The 22,318-nt window shown below is 44.4% G+C and overlaps 1 protein-coding gene across 2 annotated transcripts in view; it reads right to left on the minus strand.

Annotated features, from left to right (window-relative positions):
- The window catches only part of MXI1 (MAX interactor 1, dimerization protein), a 58,200-nt gene that overhangs the window by 8,122 nt on the left and 27,760 nt on the right, over positions 1-22,318 (minus strand). For both annotated transcript variants that reach the window (XM_027735237.2, XM_027735238.2), the window contains exon 3: positions 22,106-22,135. In XM_027735237.2, the coding sequence (XP_027591038.1) occupies positions 22,106-22,135 (30 nt within the window). The remainder of the gene's footprint in view (positions 1-22,105; positions 22,136-22,318) is intronic.

The raw sequence follows: 22,318 nt of genomic DNA on the forward strand, positions 1-22,318 counted from the left end.
CCACTCCTGACAGTGGCTCTGCTGGCCAGTTGTCAAAGGCTGCGTGGCCTGCAGCAGTGGTGATGGCCTCTGCCGGCACACCAGGCATCGGGAGGGGACACCTGCCTGCGACACTGGGAGTGGTGTGAGCTGATAAGCTCACGATGGCACACAGCACAGCTTGGGCTGCAAGCACACTGCAGGGGCAGGTGGTGCTGGCTGAGTTGAGGAAGTTTTGTAAGAGGTTTGACCAAAGCAATTACTTCTGTGCTGGATTTTCCCCGTTGTGCACTCAGAGCTGAGCCACACTGAGTTGTGACACCACTGCAAATGTGAGTGCACTCATGTCTCTAACCCCAGCCTAACAGAGGGCAATGTGCAGGCCTTTCCACTGCCAGAGAGCAGCAGGCCAGGCAGGGACTGCCAGGCCCTGCAGCCCCAACAGCCACCTCTCACTGCTGGGAATGACACTGGCAGAGCTACCCAGGAGCTGCCTGGCCTGGTGTAGCTGGGATAGGGAAGAGCAACCAAGACCGCAAACTGTCCTGGCACATGAGCGTGCTGCTTTCCTTTAGAGACCAAACTGAACAGCTTCCCCAGCTCTCTCCCCTCCCAAACTGTTCAATACCTTCCTTACCCTTTTATTTTTAAAATCTAACCTCATCACAGTCCCTGGCCTCTCTCAACTTCCAAAAGCCCCAGTGGACCAGGATGGGTTCTTAAACCACAGAGCACACACTGGCACGCCTGATGCACTGATGGGTGCATCAGAAATAAAACTCCAGAGCCTAGGGAGGTGATGGAGTCACTGTCCCTGCAGGTATTCAAGAAACAACTGAGGGATATGGTCTGGTTGACAAGGTGCTGATTGGTCAAAGGCTGAACTCAATGATCTTGAAGGTCTTTTCCAACCTAAATGATTTTGTGATTCTGTGAAAACCATCACAGAAGACTTAGCTAAAAGACCATTTCAGAGAGAAAGCAACGGCAAATCCATCAGCTTTCTTATCAAGTCCTGGAGTTGTACCTGGGCAGCTACAATTCTACTGGTCAGGCCATGATATGAGGGTCTTTTCCCCTTGTTTACCTGGACTCTGTCGCAACATTGCTTTGACAACGCTGCAGACTCTTGTATTCAAAGAAAATACCAGCATTGTGCAGGCTCCAGACAGAGCCAGACGGCCTTCCATGTAAACCACTGGATTATGCCAATATTTGACGCATCTGCCAATATCTGGAAAAACAAGTCTAAATGCCCATATTGTTATATAACAGAGAAACAACGTGGGTTTGGTGCAAAGGGCTGCTGCCTCTTGCTGCCTTGATCCTGAGGAAGACAGAGGATGACAGAAGGAGAATTCCAGTTTCAGTGGAGGTTGAAGCCCTTGCAAGGTAGCTGCAGGGAGATAGGAGAAGCTGGAGCCCTTTCTGCTGCCTAAGTGGCCTTGGAAAAAAATAGGCTCTCAGAGCAGCATCCTAAGCACATTGCAGGTGCTGGATGTGCTTAAGAAGAAATCCATGAAGGATTTGAAAGGAGGGGGCCCTCCATTTTCCCAAGGGATCAGCTTAGTGCCCCCTTTCTGCTCATCTTGATGAGGGGGAAGATTCCCATTATAGATTCCCACGTGGGGAATCAGGATGGTCAGAAAAGGAGCAAAGCACCTGAGAGGCTTCAGAAAAACCAGAGCCTAACACAAGCCCTGTCCCAAAGAACTGAGGATCAACTTTTATCCTATTCCACCTGGCCACTCTGGCTGGGACAGAGTCCCGTCTGCTGCTTCTGCTTCCTCCTCTGTGCAGGGCCAGGAGGAGCCTAGAAGCAAGTTCCTCTGGGATATGGAGGGCAAACAGAGTGAGGATGCCTTCTCTTCTCTGCCAGGAGCTGCAAGGGGCCAGGAGACTGAAGCAGAAGAGGGATGAGCAAGCTCAGCAGCCCCACAACCCTGTCAGTGGATCCACAAGCTATAGATGGCTGCATGTTGAGGAAGGGGGTTCTGGACCCTGAAATAGCAGCCCCACTGCTGCCCACTGGGCACCTGCTGTTCTCCCCACTTTCCCTTTGTGCCTGTTCAACAGCTTTTGACTGTATTTGGATTATCTACTTCTACCCCCCAGATCCCCTCCAAGCCTGAGCACCCAGGCCCTCCATCCTGAGCCTCCATCAGAGAGGAGCCTGGTTCCTGCTCTGTGCAGCCCTCCCTTGCACTTGGCTCTGCCTGGCTGCAGAGGGCTGTAATTTCACAGCCTGCTCTCCTCTCCAGCTCCCAATGACATCACCCACTCTGATTATATAAAGCACAGGGAGGAAGCCTTTATTTATGCGTGCTTTTTGCTCATAGCTTCAGCTGTCTCACTGTACAACACACACGCAAATCCCACTGCAGGAACTGGGCTCTCTCTTGCCTGAATCAAAACTGCAGTGCAGAAAAAGATGTGGGTGCAAAAAAAATTTCCCCATTTCCTTCCCCCACACCTCTGAGTACATTTTTGAGGAGTTTGGGCAGGAATCAACCTATCCCAGCACTCTGCACCACAGCAAGCTGGGCACAAAGCCACCAGCTTCTTCCCTGCTGGGAAGTCCCCAGAGAGCTGAGGAGCCTGTGGTGGCAGCTACAAGCCTTGTGTCTGCTGGTCACAGAGTGGCTACACAGGGGCTAGAAACCTACCCACTTTCAATGCCCAAGGGGCTCCCTGCAAGGGCTAGCCCAGGGCTGTAAGGTCACTGGCAGTTTCCCTCTCTGGGCCCTGGTGGGCTCAGCCAAACCTCTGTGCACCCCCTGACAAGTAGGTGACCTCTCACCACCCTGTCCATCCTCCTCTGGGGAATGTTGCAGAAATGGCTGCAGGCATGGCCATCAGAGAGTCATCCCTAAATGTTGACATCCCTGGAAGGACAGCAGCTCCTTTGCTAGAACAGGTTTGGGATTTGTGCAGGTTTTTTTTCCAGGTTCCACCACGGGCAGAAGCGATGGAAACTGAGAAAAGAAACTTTCTGTGCTGAGGAGTCAGTGAAACACATGCACACACTCAGCTCCAAAGCAGCAGGTTTACCAGACTCAGCACTATCCCCCAGTCAGACACTGCTGAGAGACTTTGCTGAATCAAGGCCTGAACATCTGCAAAACACACACACGCACAGACAGACACCACACTCTCTTCCCATCTTTAAAAGATCAAGCCTCCCTCCCAGCAGGAAATGACCAACTCGCCTCCAGCAGCCGTTCAAAATCCTGAATTCCTAATTTTGTATGTTGAAAGAAGGGAGCATTTGAGGGAAAAGAAAAACATTTCCCAGATATTTTTGTACTATGCCTGCAGGTCTATAGGGCTTGAATTCAACAGTGGATTTAAACATGTGCTCAACATTAGGAATATGCTCTAGTTCCACTGAGGCTAAATCAGACACTTGATCTCTGAGAGATGTTAAAAAACCAGAACCAAACCAAAAAGAAGCATCAAAAGAACGAGTAGAAGGAAGATCCTAACATGGAAAGGACACTATCATCCTTTTCCTCTTCCCTCTATGCCTTTTAAAAGTTGAATCTAATTTAACCCTGAAATCAGAAACCACCAACTTTATTTGGATTTCAGAGCTAACAGATTGCCTAGAAAATTCAGGAGGGATCACTGGTTAAAGAAAGCAATTCCTGGAGAAACACATGTGACCCCACATCAATAATTCACTAGACGAGAATGATTTTGAGATAAAAGTAATGAGAAACACATGCAAAAACCACAGGGCAGGGAAAACGGGGAAAATATGGTTTCCTTCTAAAAGCAATTCACAGGTCAGAGGCTGCTTATCTCCAACAGCCTTGATGCTTTTTCCTTACTCTTGTCTGACCCCCAGCCCAGCCCTCTCTTCGAGGTATGTGATCCCTGCTTTACTGAATGCTTGTCTTCAGCGAAGGAAGAGGTTTTGCCAAGCACCTGGATGAGGACTGGAGGCAGCTGGGCACAGGGGCAGAGCCCACGCTGCCTCTGCTGCAGCTCCTTACGCAACTGCTGAGCCCTCAAGCCATGCGCAGCCAGGCTGCAATAAACACACTCACACCCGCTCACCCCAGTTCCACAGCACACCAGAGACCAGACACGTGCCAGAAGGAAATCTAGCTCAGAAATGCATAGGTAAAAGTTAATATTCTCCACATGAGCTGTGAAATCATTCAGAACGAGCCTTGCTTTCTGATTTTAAATCAGGTCTCCTCTCAAGATTGTTTTCCTGTGTTTGCTCCCAGGTGAAGAAGGTACTTGTTCATCTGACTCTTTGTTTCCAGTCAATTTCTACCAATGGGTCCCTGGCATATAGGAGTATTTGTATTCCAAATGCTAATAAAATCTACCATGAAAAAGTACATGAAAAAAACACTTTAGATGTTTTACATTTTTAAATTTAAAGATCTAGCATTTAAAATAAACAAAGAAATGAAAAGTTAGGACCAAAAATAAAAAGACAATGTTTTATGGAATTTAAAGGAACAAAAAAGTTCTGTGGGCAACATTTTCAGCCTGATCTTAACCATACCAGATCTGTTTGCAAAAGTTAGAGATGAACAGGCACTCAACTGTATTCTCAAATCAAGGGCAAGTGAAAACTAAACCACAAATGAAGAGATCTATGATTAAACAACTGTAAGAACAATAATAGTAATAAAAAAACCCCAACCCCAAGGCAACGCAGTTTTTCAAAGTCACACCAATCAACACACCCTTGCCTGGTGACAAGCTATGTACTAAGATAACGGGTGGCACAGTGCATAAGAAATCAGCATCATGATTCAAGCCCATAAGTGGAAACAAAATACAAACAGCAATGTACTGATGCACTCCCCAACAGCTGCCTTTTGTTGAAAGGCCACCTCAGTCACAGAACCCAAACAAAGTACAACGGGAAAGGGACTGTCTTAACAAACAACTCAGAAAAAAATGGCCGGTTTTGCAGTACACAAACACTTCTCCACATCTGCAAGAGATGCTGCAAAACCTTGAGGTGAGCATAAAGCAAGGGTTTTACCTTACAATACACTGCCCACACTCTCCATTGTACACTGTGAAAGAGGCCATCCTACAAACCCTGCCCTGTCCCCCAGCCCTGCATGGCCTTCCACTGCAGCGTGAGCACACGGCCAAGTGCACCCCACGGACATGCAGAAATTACTTCTACCCCCAACTCCTCTAGATGGGAACACTCATCACTAATGTCAACTTTGGAAGAGCTTCAGGCACTTGGCAAAGGGAAGCTGCAAGACCAACAAACCTTGTGCCAAGTGGTGTGTTGCCACCACTGATTTGTTCCAGTGTGGGTCTTTCTAGCCCACTGCTGCAGTCCGGAGGGAGATGTGCTCTCTCCTTCTCTCCCTGTATCACACAATTATCAAAATCTCTCCCTTTCCTGAGATATTTCTAGGTATAAAGCTGAGTATTATTGAGAGGGCTCTCCTAATTCTGTTACAATTCTGAAGGCAAATGAATTACTTCAAGGTTTTCCAAAATCAAAGAAGCAAAAGAGAGGGACAGAGGGAGGGGAAATCAGACAGCCCCCAGTCCTTTGGTGAAATGTGGGGGATCTGTCTGCAAGATTTGGATTTCCTGCAGGACAGGTGTCTCCTGCAATATAGAGGGGCAACAGACAATTTTATTATATCTCCCAGTGGCTGATAAGTCTGTCCACACCGTGCAGACATTAAGTGTAAATCATATTGTTTAATGAGTGCAGCGGTTGGCCTATAAACCTTGAGTTATGTGAACACATGAGAGAGCTTCCACTTCCAGGATTCAAGGCCACAGCACTGTAGACATGGCTGTGAACAGAACACTTCTGAAAACTCAGGAATCCCCCTCTCATCTCAGAGTCCACTTCAGGGAGTAGGATTGCTCTCATCTCACACTGAGCTTCTATTACCTTTCCTTTCACTCTCTTCTCTGACCAGCACTGTTTGCTCTGCTAACACCAGCTGTCATCCTTCAGCCAGTCCACATTTTTGTTTCTGTCCTCTTCTCTGACAGTCTCCTAGATTGGAAACTCATTGGAACAAGAATACAGTTGCCAATGCACAGAAATTGAAACAGGATCTCGTAACTGCATTAAATCAAGCAGATCCCAAACATTTACACTAAAGCAACACTGTGATTCTGAAGTTGAAGTGATATATCTGGGGCTGATTTTATTCACATAATAAGTTCTGGGCCTTTGGGTCCTATTTGTTGCACATCTTGATGTTTTCCTCTTTGAACTAGAGAGCTAGAAGATGGAAGCTTCATTTAAATGAATAATAAAAAAAAAAAAAAGAAAAAGAAGAGACAACTGTAATCCCATGACTTCCAAAACTAGGATGCTTAAAGGAATGGCAAATAATTTTGAATACTGATGCTCACAGTAATAAAAATTATACCATTTTGGAAGGTGCCTCCTGCAGAATGAACTCACAGCTGTTCAGTAATATGACTGCTCATCCTTTTGTAACCCCTTTGATCTTCAGAGGCACCAATGAGACAGGCTGCTTCTACTCGGCAGAAAAAGATCAAAACCAGCCTGGGCTTCACAATGAAAAGGTGATGAGAGCACCATAGGTGGCCATCTGCCCAGCAGAGGAATGGAGTCAATCAATGCCTGGTATTTTCTCTCACCCCTTCATTTTCATACAGATCTAGCACCGATCTCTGGGCCTGTTCATCAGTTTCTCCTCTCTCCTCCCAGCTCCTCTATGCTGTTCTTTGAAAGCAATTTGGGCAGTTGTTAAGAGATGTCAAATAACAACAGATGCTCTGGAGCAGATTCCCCCCTAAATTTATATATCGAGGATCTACTATTATTGATCTTGGCCACTAGTAACAAAGTATTTCAATCCCTGGTGAATATAATGAACTGTACTTTACTGTAGCACAAAACGCGATGTTACCACCTAAACCCCTTTTAGGCTGAGCTGGGCTTACAACAACACACTAAAACTTACAGGCATCACAGGCCACAAATGCTCTACATCACATTCTCCTTCTGAGTTAAAAACACAGCCCGGCTGCTGCCGGTCTGGTTACATCCAGGCAACTCTTGCACAAGATCATTTGCCGCCAACTTTTCAGTTGCAGTCACTGCTGACCACAGAGGTATTGCAGTTTCCTGCCCTGGCAGTAAGATACGGTTACAATCCTGCATTTGACTATCAGGGAGCATGCAAAGTAAGCTGTAAACATCAACATGCAACCCAGGCTGGTTAATTATAAAGCCCTGTCTAATAAGAACTCCATCTTTGTTAAAAGGTGATTAAAAATAGACCCGCTCTTTAAATAGCCAACAGTGTCCTGTGCCCTTGTTCTCACTAATACCATTGTAATTATCCTTCTAGGGATACACAATGTGCTCGCAGCCTCCAAGTCAGTGCAGCGTTCTCCTCCATGCTGCCAACATGCCAGCAAAGCAGCTGTGCCATTCATCAGAAACCTGCCTGGTTGCAGAGGAGGCAGTAACCTGTTTTGCTGCGACCTATGGATTTTCAGCTTTACTGCTAGAATTAGGTCACCGGCAAAGATAGCCAAGATTTTCCAAACTCGCCAGCTACTTTTGATTATTCTGTTCAGAGGTTTTCTGGCTAAGCACCATGTCTTTGAAATGAGGAGGTATTTCGGGCTCCTGCAAGGCTTCTGCAGTCAGACACTGAGAAGCAGGGATGCTCTCACTCGATAATCCATAATGGCCTCTAAAACTGCCAGGCAATGGGAAGAGCTCTCCAGTTCAGATCTACTACCATCAAGTCTTTCCAGCCTCTCCAGAAGAAATCAAAGATGGTGCACACCATGAAACAGAAATTAGCATGGATCTGCAGAGACCCTTGAAGGCCACAGGCCTGCACTGAGACTGGCAGAACCTAAGGCAGCCTACAGCAGAAAAGCTACCCATGGCCCACAGGGTGTCACAGTGACAAAAGCATTGACAGTACCTCGAAGCCTCTTCATAATACTGCTGAAAGAGACCTTGGACTTTGGTGCCTGCTGAATATAGTCAGGTTTTTAATTGGTTCCTCCATTAACCAGCTGAAAGAAGCAAGCATTTGCTTTATATGGTAGACATTTGTACATCAGTGAAAGACTAAAGGATGCTACTAACTTGTTGTTATTTGGGAAAACATATTTCCTGTTTTCAAAATAATGAGTGGGAAATTTGCCAATATTAAGAACAGATTCTGATCTGGTACTAAAAGTTATTTTTGTCATTAACTTTGTCATTAATTAATTAATGAGTAATTAATAACATTAATTTTGTCATTAATTAATTTTTAAAATGACACATATAAGCTATTGCTACTAAAAGGTATTTTTACTATTCATTAAGATAGATAGAATTTTTCCGTCCCATACATCTATTTTTTGAAGCTATATTCCAGTTGCCTCACCTCAAGGAAGAAAATTCCTAATGAAAATATATTCTAAGAATGTGACCATTTGGCATACTTGTTTACACAAAATCTTTTATGCCAGAAGGAAAGCATGTGCTCTTCATCTAATATCTCTTCACACTGTCAGAAATATTTAAGGAGTCATCAAATACCTACTGTACCTTTCAGGTATAGAGGGCATGCATCTGGAACAGAGGAAGCAGTGCATGTAATTTCACCTTGTAAAATTATTTCAAATTTAACCTCAAACTTTCCAGGGAAAATGAATTACCAGCCAAGGTCACTATCAGATGTATGATCAGAAAAAAAGCACCAGGAAGGAGAACTTAAAGAGAAACTAGCACTATTTTTCCTACTGGATATGGATTTTAGCACACAAATACTGTATTTCAAAAGTCTAGGAGTTAGCTAGCATTAAATGACAAATGGCTTTAACTCAAATGTTAAAACTCGATGTTACTCAGCAGGGGAACCTGAATAGAGAAGCACAGCTCCCAGCACACTGACAGCAGGTGAGTCATGTCCTGATCTCAGTCATACAGAGGTACCAGGAAAGAAGAGTTTTGGAAAGGAGGCACCAGAGAGTGTGAAAACACACCTTGCCTCTGCTTAGCTGCTGTGATGTGCTAATAACAAACTCATTCTCAATACAGTTCTTCCAAAGAGGAGCGGAGTTTATCACCTAGAAAATTAAAGCAATATCAAAATCAGGGGAAGAAAACAACATGAACCCCCTGCCTTGCCCTTTCCCTTGAACAACCCTTGACACCTTCCTCACATTTTCTTTCTCTCCTCTGGGCATGTGTGAAGGCCAAGAAATGCAAGACTGCTCAAACCTCACGCAAGGAAAAAGCATGAAGCTGGCCACTTGGAAACAATTTCCTTCTGCAGCAAGCAAGACAAAATGTATCTGTAACACATGAAAATGCTCAATTTTTTTCAGCTCCACTACAAGACTCCTGGTGCTTCCAGTAAGGCTCAAAAAGTCATTATATATTAGCACAGGACATTCTACCTAGTGAACTCTTGATCAACTGGGGAAGACCATTATGACCCCTATCTGGGTCTTCAATGCCACAAATGGATACAAATTTAATTCTCCCAAACCAAGAACAGCTGTAGTTGAGTAAACTAACAATTGTGGGAGGATTAACTGCCTTACCCTGCTGACCCTGATGTATTCGCCCAGCAGAAAAAGGGCTGGGATCCCACCTGGGAACAAACCAGACACTGACAGGTTCATGGCTTTCTTTGGAAAGAAAAATAATTTAAAAAGACAAAGAAAATGAAAAAGAGAGAGAAACTGGAACACCTAGGCCTCTGGTTTGGTAGAAACTGCCTTCCATTTGCTCAGCTATTGGAACAGTATTAAGAAAATAACCACATGTACTTACAGAAGTACCTGCAGAGGCACTGCTTTATAATCACATTCTCCTCCCTTGCTATTTTGTAGTGCTTATGTCATTCTCAGGGCCTCATGAATGTAGGCAAGATTAACTACTGCTTCACGGTCAGGTACTTCCTGTGTAGTATCCCATCCTGGGAGCGCTCCTTGTTGGTTTCAAAAATCACCGGTGTTAGGAATAATAATAAATAAAAAACCCCCAAGAAAAAAACAACAAAAAAGGTAATTTTCTCCAGAAATTATCCACCTAGGGAGAAGCCGTGGTGGGTTTCCTCATCAGGAGAGCCAAACAGCAAACCAGAGCACAGGTTTCCTGACTTTCCTAGTGCTGAGCTAGCAGGTTTGCATGCACTTTCAGGAAGGGTGAAGCAGCAACTAACTGGAGACGACATTTCGACTCCCTTCACCGGCAGGAAAGGGTTATGCAGCAGGCAAGACCTTTAAGTGAGAGTCGGGAGACTTGTCCGCAGACAGCTTGCACGACCCCAGGTAAATCCCTCAAGGAACTGAAGCACACACCACTCATCCACAAAATGGAGCTAATCCTAATTCCTTCGTGGAGTAGAGCACAGCTAAACCTACTCTTTGTTTTCAGGTGCTCATGAAGCTCAGTAATGACACTGGTATGTGAAGTGCCGAGAGAGGAGGACTCCTTGGGAGGCCAATTCATTCAGCTTTCCCTGGTAGTTAATAAGGCCCAGAGTACAAGATGGCCACATTACTCAAAAGGGATCAATAACTCCTCACTGAACCCCCCCTCACCATATATGCTGCAAAAGCTATCTGAGGTCTTCTCTGACCTCTGTCCCAAGAAATTCTCAAGATGGAATTTCAAAGGAGTTTAGTCAGAATCAGGAAGACAAGAGGAAGGCTGTTTTTTGACTCTGCAATCGAGTAGTCATAAAACTTTTTGTTTCTTTAAAACCTTTAGTTTCTGATGTCCTACTGTTAATCCCATGTGGCCAAAAGATTATGGTTTAGGCCCCATAAAAAAAAAATACACCACAGTAGCTCAGGCATCACATAATTACAAAAGTAAACAAACACCTACATAGGGTGCTTCCTTTTCTTTCTGTTTTTTAAATACACAGGTTACACTGGTTCATACACTGGTCTTATATGGGGGATAAAAAACACTTAACCCTAGGTGCCGGGATTCAAGAGTCACAGAATATCACCAGAATTGCAGGGGAGACTCCACGAGCTGGCAAGATTAATCATATTTTTCACTTCAAAAAACAGAACAATTTTTTTAAAAAGCTCCTTTAAAACAAAAAAATAAAAAAAAAGCCTTTAAGAAACTCAAGCAATTTGCTTTCCCTGGAGGCAGTACTGTCTGCACAGACCTGAGAGCCAACCTGGAGGGCTTATGGAAGTCCCCTACATACCACAGTTTTCCATTCTGACTACTGCTAACCACTGTCTACTGCTAACCACTTACAAAGTGCCCAACCCACAGTACAACCCCCTTCCCACTCTGCTCTTTCCCTCCTTATGCATTTTTCTCAGCCATCACTAAGAAAAAAAACACAACCCAAAGAAACTCCAAGAGACACTTATGACTCCAGAGGGCCTTCACACGTTTTCCTGAAGTATTTGACACTAGATATAAGATTCCTCTTCTTCTCTCCGTTTGCAATCCCTTCCCTGAAATGCATCTCCATATGTGCTTTTTCCAGTGAACACCAAGCCTGTAAGCTGCTTTTCCAAGCCAAGAAAAGTTTAAAAGAGGTCACACCACAGAGAACAGACTCTGCGCATTTCCTAAGAGGGTCATATTACGTAGAATATCCACCGGAGACAAAGTGTTCCCATCCGGTTTCCCACTTCTTTTGGCATCAACGTCGCTCTTCGGGTTAGGTGAAGTGGCAAACACATGCATTGGGAAAAGGAAAGATGAATGTTTTCTGTTCCCCCCATTTTGCCTGTCTCAGCCAGAATTCCTCAGAGTACTTCTAGGGTCTAACAGAGTGATTCTTGCTATGAAAGTTGACTACTATATTCAGCATTTGGGACTCCTCCCTATACACTCACAGAGGTACTCAACTTTGGACAGCTTCTGTTGTTCCCTAAAACAATACTGAAATAATTTTCTTCCTAGGCAGACATTAGAAAAAAATTTTTAGCTTTAAATACAGTTAATTAGAGCAACAGGTTGCACTGCTTCCCTGGGCAATCCTGCTGTCAAATGCTTTTAAGGCCATGCGAGATCGGCATCTGCCAGGAAAGCTTTAGAGCTTATCCTGCCTTGGGGTGAGGGGACAGACCAAATGAGTGCGGCCGTCCCCTCCCAGCCCCATTTCTGACAGCTTCAGAAAACTTCAGAGACCATAGAAGTCTGAAGAACAGAGTTTCTTACCCTCCTTTAGGCACAGGGCCCAAGCCAGCTGCAGGGGCCGTGTGCCGAAGTCTCTGGAAAGTGGTGAAGGGGAATTTTGCCTCTCTGAACTTCAACCTAGGTGACAGAGCAGATCTGCTCCAGAGTGGCAGTTGCAGCTGGCAAAGGGCAGTAATGCCACGCCTGTGAGAGCAGGTGGGCAAAGGGAAAGGGAGGATCTTGAGGCATCTGCAAGGCACTGTTTCCATTAGCAGAGTGAGGCAGTTCCCTGCCGTATGTGTTGGCAAGGAAAGGACAGGAGCAAAGCAAACAACAGGAGGAGCTGCAGGGAAGAGGAACCCCCACCCCAAACTGCTGAAACCAGTTACAACCCAGCAAGCCTCTCTGTGTGCAGCTATGCAGCTGCAAGCTTGGAAAAAAAGAGCAGGCAGCTCCGAGGAGCGCCAGGATCCACTCTTATGAGAAACACTGGAAACGGAGATCAAAGGGAAACACCAAGCTGTATACACAGCTGGGCTGTCTTCCCCTGTTAAAAAGAGACGGGCACGTAGATTTCAACTGCAAGCTCTTTGTGTGTGCTCGCACGTAACTGTGCATCTGTGCAAATGCGCGTACTCACCCCACATTTGGCCTCTTGACGTTACCAGAGTGTAGCTAATGGATGGTATTTTCCAAACTGTATGGAAGATTCCCATACAGCTGGGCAAAATCTGACTGGGCAACCCACAACTTAACCCACCCTGGGGAACAAGGCCAAATAGGTGGAAATAAAAGACATGGGAGATACAAAGCATCGCCTTTTTTAGCCTCAGATTTCTACAATAAACCTGCTACACTGCTCCTTCTTTTAGAATAACTCATTTGAACAATTTCACTGAGTTTCCAGAAAGAGCAGAACAATTCTCATCTAAGGGCTGGGCTTTGGCCATGTAGAATTACAATAAATTACCCCAAATGTTCAACAGGTTGTATCTTTAAGTAGCACTGTGAAGTCCCTCCTGAGAGAAAAATGTAAAGGACACATCCTCCAGAACTTCCAGGAAGAGCTGGAGCAATTTATGCTGCACAGTCCAGTTCTGAGACGAAAAAGCAGAGGAACACACTGTGGTCATACACAGAAATGCTGGCAGCTGCCTGTTCTCAGGTCCTGGAACACTCTTGGCTGACCAGGCTCTTCTTCAAGACTAGGGACAGCCACGGTGAGCTCCTCAGGGCTGGTCTCACCTCTGAACCTTCCTGTTCTATTCCTTTTCTCTCCTGGACTGCTCACAGGGAGATCTAACCGTACACAAATAAGCAGCAAAATCAGGTCTGGATTAGCTTCCTTTTCCTTTCCACATATCTCCTCTGATGGTTGTGTGGCTTTGCCAGCCTTCACCTTCAAGGGTCCTTGCCCTTTTTCTACAAATACACTCACTTACTCACAAGAAGAGCAGCGTCTATCAAATGCCCTCCTTTTGTTGCTGTATTATTTGCTGTCCTGGCCAGTAAGGAACCCTTGGCACTGCTCCCCAGAGGACTAGGCATACAGAGCTGTAGCGACAGCTAGAGAGGAGCAACAATTGCCCAAGTGAAGGAGCAAGTATTGGAGAGTCATTAAGAGCTGTGCTTCTAAATGATTCAGATGCTTTTAGATATTCCACACTGGCTCAGCAACCAGACAACTCAGAGACAGCAGCCTGCACTTGACTTTGCAAGCATGACTAAATTTTGTGCAGCTGTTTACAACCGACCATGATAAAAACCACACCCTTACCATAGGAACTGTTATCAGCCTGGACCATGCATGAACCCACTGATACCATTCACAGAGTCTATTTCTGTGAAAGCAACGCTGCATTTCAAACTCATGTCCTGTTTCCACTGGAAGATTACAGAGCATAAACTTTTTTGCACCAATTTCTGTTATGCCTCCTTCTTTCCCTCAGCCCCTCCTCCTGCGCAGAAACCCTTGAACAGGCAGTTACAAGATCACTCTGTAACTGCTACATCCCCTTTCCTGACTCACCTTTTGTGAGCTGAAGGTGCTCATTTACAAAATCTCCCATTCACACCAATCCCTTCTTCATCCTGAGTCTTATAACTTCAACTCCCAGGCAAAAAAATAAGAGCAAAAAGCATCCATCCTTTGCAAAAGCTTTTCATTTTTCCCTAAATAAGTCATGTTGCTTTATGAATGCACTCTCAAAGGTAAATAATTAACAGGCAAGAGGGACAGAAAATCTTATTACACGGCTAATAGGAAGTGATGCTCAGGCAACAGTGTACCCAAAAAGTATACCTTCAAAAGACAGCCCTAAGGTTTTCTTAACAGAGCATTGGGCAGAAAACCTGACTCATTCCATTGCTCTGGAATCCAGGGATTCCTCTGTGTTTCTCCAGACTCAGACAAATCCAAAACCTCTCTATGAGATTCTGCCTGCATCTGACAGACTCAAGTGCCACTTCTGAAAAAGGAGATACTCCAATTTTGCACAGGCATCATAAGAAGCAACCAGAAAGAGAACTAGGCAGAGAAGATCTGTATTTCTACACAAATTCGAACTCCCAAGGCACACAGAAGGGTGGTGGGTAGATGACACCAACTACTGCTATATTCTGCCATGGCCCTGAGTTAGCCCATTCCACGTTATCGGATGGTTTCGTGGGAGAATTCCTGACTCTTGGTTGCACATTGCCTATTTAATTGTTATATGGTTTTTCTCATGCACTGTCTGGGAGGAAAGCTGCCTGGTCTGTTTGCCCACAGCTATGCAAACTGCTCGGGGTGACCAGCACCACTTGCAGCCAGGCAACAACCACAGCAACTGCGAGATGATCCTCACTCTCCTTTCCCAGACAAGGGTATGAACAGCTGATAAGACACTTGCATTTACCACCACAGCACCCAAAGCAAGGACTTAGACCATACTGGTGCCACCCATAGCAGCAAAGGTGCATTCACTTTGTGTCCTTCTTCTCTTTCCTCATGGGAGAAGGTGTTATGCAGTACCTCCTGGCCCTGGGCAACACTGACAGGACAGCAGGACACTGAGGGAGACACAAGGAGTAAGCATGAAGTTTTAAAGGACAGGGGAAACTTGCGTGAAGGAGAGAAAGGCAAGCAACTGGCTGGAGGTGTGGATCAATGATGCAAACTTGTTCCTGCTCCTTTGTTTCATTGATCTACATCTCCAGGCACTGGATCCATGTGTGTTTCTGTGCCTCACCGGTTTAATGGGGGTGTCTCACTCTTCCCATCCTCTTTGGAATATCATAAGGTTGGAGGTTCTCAAAGTTGTGATATTTTGGTAAAAACAGACCACTTACGGAAAGCAGAAAGAGAGTTTCTTGCCTACATTTTCTATTCCCCTTCCTTTGGTTATCACAAGTCTGCATGGCCTATATTGCTATAGTACCCTCAGTACATGTACCAGGTAAAGATGTACATCAGCACACACAGCTCCAACACACAACTCTGCCCCAAGAGTACAAAGTCCTGAAACTTGTGGTTACAGGTAATCTGTCTCAAAATTATATTCCTATGACCTCATCTTCTCTAGGGCAGAGATTTTCCCCAACTGGCTTTTAGCTAGAAATGCTTTCAGGTCCATGAGCAACATTAGTCACTTGAACAAGAAAAGTTGTTGCATCAAGATTTCTGGCTCTCAGCACTTCAAACAGCACCCCATGAAAAAAATATAAAGACCCAAAGAAAAAGCCTGCCAAGTCTCCAGAGATACATTTGGAGAGAAATGGTAAGTACAGAGCTCTGATATGACTGAAAATGGAGCCAGGAAAGCTGAATGCCTCACTTCCTACTGGGGCCAGATTCTTCCTGGGTCCAAGCTCACTGATTACAGAGGGCATTTGCCCAGTCTTTGTAGTTTTTTGAGGACAGCCATAAACATACAGAACTGGAAAGGGTTCAGCCTGAAAGAAAACTGTGGCAATGGACCCAAGTAGAAATTTGAGGATGCAAGTTTGGGTAGAGATTCAGGAAGCAAGGCTGGCAATGATGCACTCCAAACCAGAGTGGTAACCTCTGATTTGGTGCAGAGACCTGACTGCAGAGCATGTTTCTTTCTAATATGGGGGCTTCCTCTCAAGTGTCCCTTCAGGAAGGCAAGATGATGAAAGGATTCTCAGCATCAGACCACTATGACAAGGCCAAGCAGATTGCACCGGCAGTTCTTTCCACATCATGGGAGAAAAATACATCAGAAAGTGTCCCTAAAACACATCTTAGTTGAGAAGGGCTTTGTGATAAATATCTGTTGCTGAAAACTGGCTTATAACAGTGATTTTATTGTGCAACGTTGTTGAAACAAAAACATTTTTCTTTGTGACAGTTTATCCAAAATAGTAGTATTGTTCTTTTTCCTCTTCTTTCTTCAACAGCTATTGCATTCCTAAGGGAGGTACAGAGATCTGGGAGCAGAAAGGAAGGCAGGCATGCATACACTCCTCACTGCATCACTTTGAATAAAAATCTAAAAATTCCTATATAAGCAGTACTACAGGACTTCGAACAAAATGTGGATCATTTTGTTTCCTTCAAATCTCAGCATGGAGACTAACTGTCCCTTTTCAGCAGCTTAACTCAGAGTTCAAAACGTTCAGCAGTCCAGCCAATGCGAAACAAAGCTTTTGCAGGCTTTCAATTGTAAGTGAAATCAAAACACTGCTTCTGCCCAAGGAGGCACTTCACATGAGCAAGTGTGGTGGTCAGCCAGAGATTGATTTCAGTGTTACAGCACGTGACAGAGCAAAGCAAAAGAAACAGCAGCAAAAGGCAGATTGACACTAAATGACAACAGCTGAGCCTGAATGTATCCAGAAAGAGCAGCTCTCTGGCAGCCTTACTCCAAAAAACACTGGCTTCCCCCTCTCCAGGTTAAGCAAAAACAGGCACAGCAGTATAATAAGTTATCCAGATCTCCCAAACTAGAGGAACATGCTGCAGGTCTGCTGAAAACTGTTAGTCCCAGCTGAAAACAGAGGCATCTGTCATCCAAACAACAGAGCTGAAGACAGCCTACTACCTCCAGCTCTTGTTCCACACTGGCCATGGAGACAGGAGGCTTTAGCTACAGTTCCCACAAGGAGCAAGTAGGATCAGTGCATGCTGTGACCTTTGGATGTGTCAAAGATAGATGCATGCTCAGCTGTGTTGGACACGGTTTGACTGCTGCAGGGAACATCACAGGTTCCAAGTGTTATTAATGAGGAAAACAATATGTACTGTCAAGGTTTGCTACATGAACTTAGCGTGAAAACAAAGCCCACTCCAGAGAACAAATGAAATTTACTGGATTAGTCTCTTGTTCCAGCTTTCCTGATAAATAGCACTGAACTCAACACCACATTGATTAGTTGGTTCAAGACAAACACTGATCAGATTGCCTTGGCAAGTATATATAGCACTACACAAGCACAGTCACCTTTGTCTATTCAGAGTAGCAAGGATTCCCTATACTTTCTTTCCCTTCCCTCTATCTTTCCCAGCCTAGACAGCATGTCTGCACTATTTAAAAGCCCCATGCTAAAATGCTTTTCCCTCCTCCTTCTCTTGCATTTTGCTACTAGACACAGTCAAAGCCCTTGTTCTGAAGAAACAGAACCAAACTGTGCAAATGCTGCAGAGTCCCAGAAGGCCCCACATTTCAGTGCAAGCTGACCCACGTCATGGTTTTCTCCTCTACATCAGTAGGGTTTTTCCTTTATCTTATCTAGTACCTTAAATACGCATCCCCAGCGTAACAGTCAGCTCTGAGTGAGAAACCGCTCTGGAGAGCCACTGTGCCCTAAACAGTCTCTCACGTTACAGAAAGAATGGGTGGGAACCACTGAAGATGGGGGATTCCAGTAAGAGTCAGAAAGGCTAAAAATACAGTATACACAATCACTGCTGCATTTGTGTTCCTCACTTTGTTTCTGATCATCTCGAAAGATATCAGAGAGGAAGGATCTTACACCATTTCACTCTGCTTTTATGCTACAAACAACTTTCAGCAACTTGAAGTTTGTCTCCTTTAGACCTTGTCCTTTTTCTTTTTAAATGCACTTTTGCAAAGCTACAAATTCTGCAAGATCTTCAGAAAATTCTAATTTCAGGATCCTCCCAAGGTCTCTTTCCCTCCTTGGATCTATCTTTCGTCTGAATTGAATTCTTTTACCATAAGAAAAATATGCCCTCATCACTCATCCTTTACCCAATTAACTCAGCTTTGTTTTCCTTCCTTCTGGTGTATTACAATGAAAGCATCAGCAAAACCAAATAGAGCAATGTAGGATATACAGAAAAACTTATGGTTTTTTTGTTTGTTTATTTTTTAAATCTGATCAATAGCTTTTCAAATATCTTTCTTGTTCTATCAGGAGATGTAACTTTTCTAACAGACACCACCACCATGTTGGTTTACCAGAACTGCCACTTCACAGAGCAGCAGGAAGTCACCTCAGTGCTCTGTGCCTTCCCTTACTACCACACTCCTGACCACATCCTCCCAACACTGGCATGTGTAAAATGTCCACGGACAAGAGCTATACTGCTATCTGTATAACATGCAACATTGAACTTTAGCCTGAATTTTATTTGTTATCCTTTTTGACAAAATATTACACCAGCAAAGTGCATCTTTCAGTCACATGCTTGACCATGTTTTCTTTTAGAAAATGATGGGGTGTTGCTTACGCATCAGTTTTTTGGTAGGCGTGTTAAAGGGCTAAAAAGTATCATTTTAGTTACGGCTTGCAGCAGATGAGAAGCAGAATACTGGTTTCTTATTTAAATGCAAGCTATGACTCATCCTGGGCACAGATAAACTGAAATACATACCCATTAAATAAAAAGCACAAACAATTTTCCAATGTGAGGATTAATGACAGATAATAACTATAAATTAACTTTAATCTCTTATAACAAACAAAGCCCCTTATATAAATGTCACTGCAATCTTTTCAGATTAAAACAACGAATGAAAGCAAGAAGAAAAGTCATTTAAATATTATCAGCTAATATTTGGTACCAAATCAAACAGCTCCTTAGCAGAACCACTGGAGTGTTCATGAAATATTTCAAGACTAAGAAAAGGAGTGGCACTTAAAACACTGCTTTAATTTTTAAAAACACAAGTCTAGTTATTTTTTGACATTAAAGGAGTTCAAGATTCTTAATCCTGACACATTAAAACATCATCAGATCCGCAATAGTGAGTCCAAGTTAAATCACACATTCAAAAGGGAGGAGGAGAGCATTTTGTTTTTCTGCTATTCTCTTGCTCGAAAGAAATTCTGTGTAATCGTTGAATGGGTTAAACCAAAATTTAACTGAACATAAGAAGGCTGCTGTTCACAGACAAGAAGGGAAAAACCAGAGTCAGAGACCTAATAGTGGACAATTTTGAAAATTATAGTGTGTGTCAATAATGGAGATAACAGTGAGATTCAAAAGGAATAATCTCAAATAATAGGGAAAATGAGCACCTGTCAGCCACAAAGCCATTAGTATCAGGGCTTTTATATTTGCAACAGTTAATTCTGGAGACACTGACAAACTTAACAACACAGCAAATCAAACATGATGAAAATCTAACCAGGAAGTAATCCCCCTCACTCAGAAAACACTGCTGTGGAGTTTGAAAATAAATGCTTCCAGTATGAAACTTGCTGTCCAAATCATTGGTAAAGAACACTGCAAACACAGCAAAGGCACTGCAGAGTCTAGCTGGGTTTGCAGATGTGAGTAGCTGATGAAGCCATAGCATCTGCATTAAGGGACAGATAATCCCAAACCAGGAACAATGGACTCCTGAACAAAGTTCCCAGGTACAGGAGTCTGCCTGTACAGACCACCCAACGTGATCAAATGTGTGCCCTTCCCAGAAGGATGAAAACCAAAGGCTTGTAAAACCACGTCTGAGACACAGACCTGGAATACAGTGCCTCAGAATGGGAGGGTCTGGAAGAAAAGACCTTGCTAAGAAGGCTGATGGTTAGAAATCTTCAGCCGGGAGCAGGTGGGGACTAGGGAGCATAAATCAGACAAAAAGAGAGGAAGAAAGAGCTATTACACCAACCAAGAATGAGAGAACAAATTCTGCAGCAAGCATCTTGTCAGCATTCAGAAAAAGGTGGCATAAGGGGAAGCACAGGTAATAACACTCCTCTCACTAGTAACACTTGTAATGATGTGCTGGTCAACAGTAAATCCTCATGATATCCCCACCTCAGGTAGCATTACTGTCCTCAGTTAAAGACAGGGAAACAAGGTAGAAACTTCCTCAACTCACATGGATAGCTGGTAGCAGCCATATCCCAACCCCATCAACACATGCCAGTCCTTAGCTGGACAGTAAGTATGGTTGCTAAGATCTCACCCACAGAGAGTCTGAAGCTTCGCTGGCTGCCCCACAGGCCTGAGGCTACAAATGGATGATCACATATCCATGCAAACTTGGCCAGTGTAAAAGGACCAGGCTGGCACAGGGAAAGATGGAGACAGTTCTGCTCTAAAGCTGTTCTGAGTGTAAGCAGCATTTGCAATAACAATTAGATATGCAAATAAGCACATTGAAGATTAGTGACGGTTTACTGTTGTCATGGAGAAAAAAGCACCTTCAATTCTTGGTCAGACCCAAAGATTGCATTTTCTTTCCCTCAGTGGTAAATATAACCAGATAGTGCACTGGAAAACACAGGAGCCAACACTCCTCAACACAGCTCAACCTGGGACTGGAGAGGCTGAGACTCATAGGAGCAACAGGGAGCAACATAACCCAAACAAAAAGCCTCCCTGCATCAACCCAGAAAGACAGGACCATGGTAATTCTGTAGATACTCAAAACTACCAGGAGGTAGAAGCACAGGCTGGAAGAAAACACTCACACCACGCAAAGGCCAAGCTGCTTCCCAGCATTGCTGCTGCCAGGGGAGGCAGATGTGGGGGAAACTGAGGGCAACACAATTCATAGGGTATTCAGCTCCAATTCCCTTGAAGCCACATGGGAAGATCTTGTCTGAATGAAATTACACACTTGGCTCAAAGCCTCTGTGTGTCTTTGGCCATCCTCATAGTCCTCCCATCCCTTGTTAAATGATGGCTGCTAAGAGAGAAGAGGAGGCAATCAGTCTATTTAGACTCAGCTTTCCTTCCCACCCTGGGGGTTTCTTCATAGGAGCAGCTGGCCAGAGCACTGCCTTTGTTACAGCAGCCACAAAAAACAGAGACACCCACCCTCAGCCCCCCTAAAATCCCACAGAAGAGCCAAGATAAGTTTATAATGGAAACCCTGACATAACTTTAACTAGAGCATCCTGAATGGAAGGCGATAATCTGATCTGTGTGTGAACTAGCTCCCCTTGCCTCAATGGTATTTATCTTACTTTAACTCCTGTTACAAAAGGGTTGAGTCATATAGCAGAGCCAGCCAAGTAACAAAACTGCAGGGCTTGCTAAAACGTCAGATTCAAGGATAAACAGGCACAACTCTAAAACAGGTTAGAAGAGTCTCTTCAGGAGCGCTGGTAGCCAGACCTCGGAGCCTCCGGACAACGGCATTTTCTTCTGCGTTGCAGAGACTACCACAGCCCAGTGAGGGTGTGGGGGGAGAGGGTGCAGAGCACAGGGCTCTGCCCTTCGGTTGATGGTAACACATATTACCCAGGGCCCAAGAAACCTGATCCCGTAGCAACCTCATGTATGGAAAGTGCCCCAATCAGATTTCACTGTGTCAGGAGAAGAACAGTATTTACTCTGCATACAGATTAGTCACAAAACTGGGTCACTTCTTGCCTTTTCAGAGAGAGGAAAAAAAAACAAACCCACGACCAAAACCAAAGCTTCTTTTTCAGATCTTTTTGTGTCTTCCCCCCAACTTTTAAAACTACGTGATGCAGTGTGGTCATTCACAGCTGCCAAAGCTGATCAAACGGCACCTGCATGGATAAGGTTAAAGCACATTACACTCACCAGGCTTGCATTTCTTAGAATTCGGCTCATTAGCTACTTACCGGTTCTTTTCTAGTTCGTTGTGCGTAGACCTGGAAGATAAACAAAAATTTGGATTAGCCACCTTTGACCTCTGAGCACCAAAGTTCAACTGCAGCAAGCCGTACACATCTCCAGTGGCACACTGCAGCAGAAAGTCAGCCAACTACATACATTAAAATCTACAGCTCATCCTCCCTGCTGACAAGAAATTCCTCGCCTCCAGTGCAAAAGCT

Source organism: Pipra filicauda, unplaced genomic scaffold, assembly GCF_003945595.2.
Source record: "Pipra filicauda isolate LSUMZ 115617 unplaced genomic scaffold, ASM394559v2 scaffold213_size2393758_pilon, whole genome shotgun sequence".
Classification (NCBI taxonomy): Eukaryota; Metazoa; Chordata; class Aves; order Passeriformes; family Pipridae; genus Pipra; species Pipra filicauda.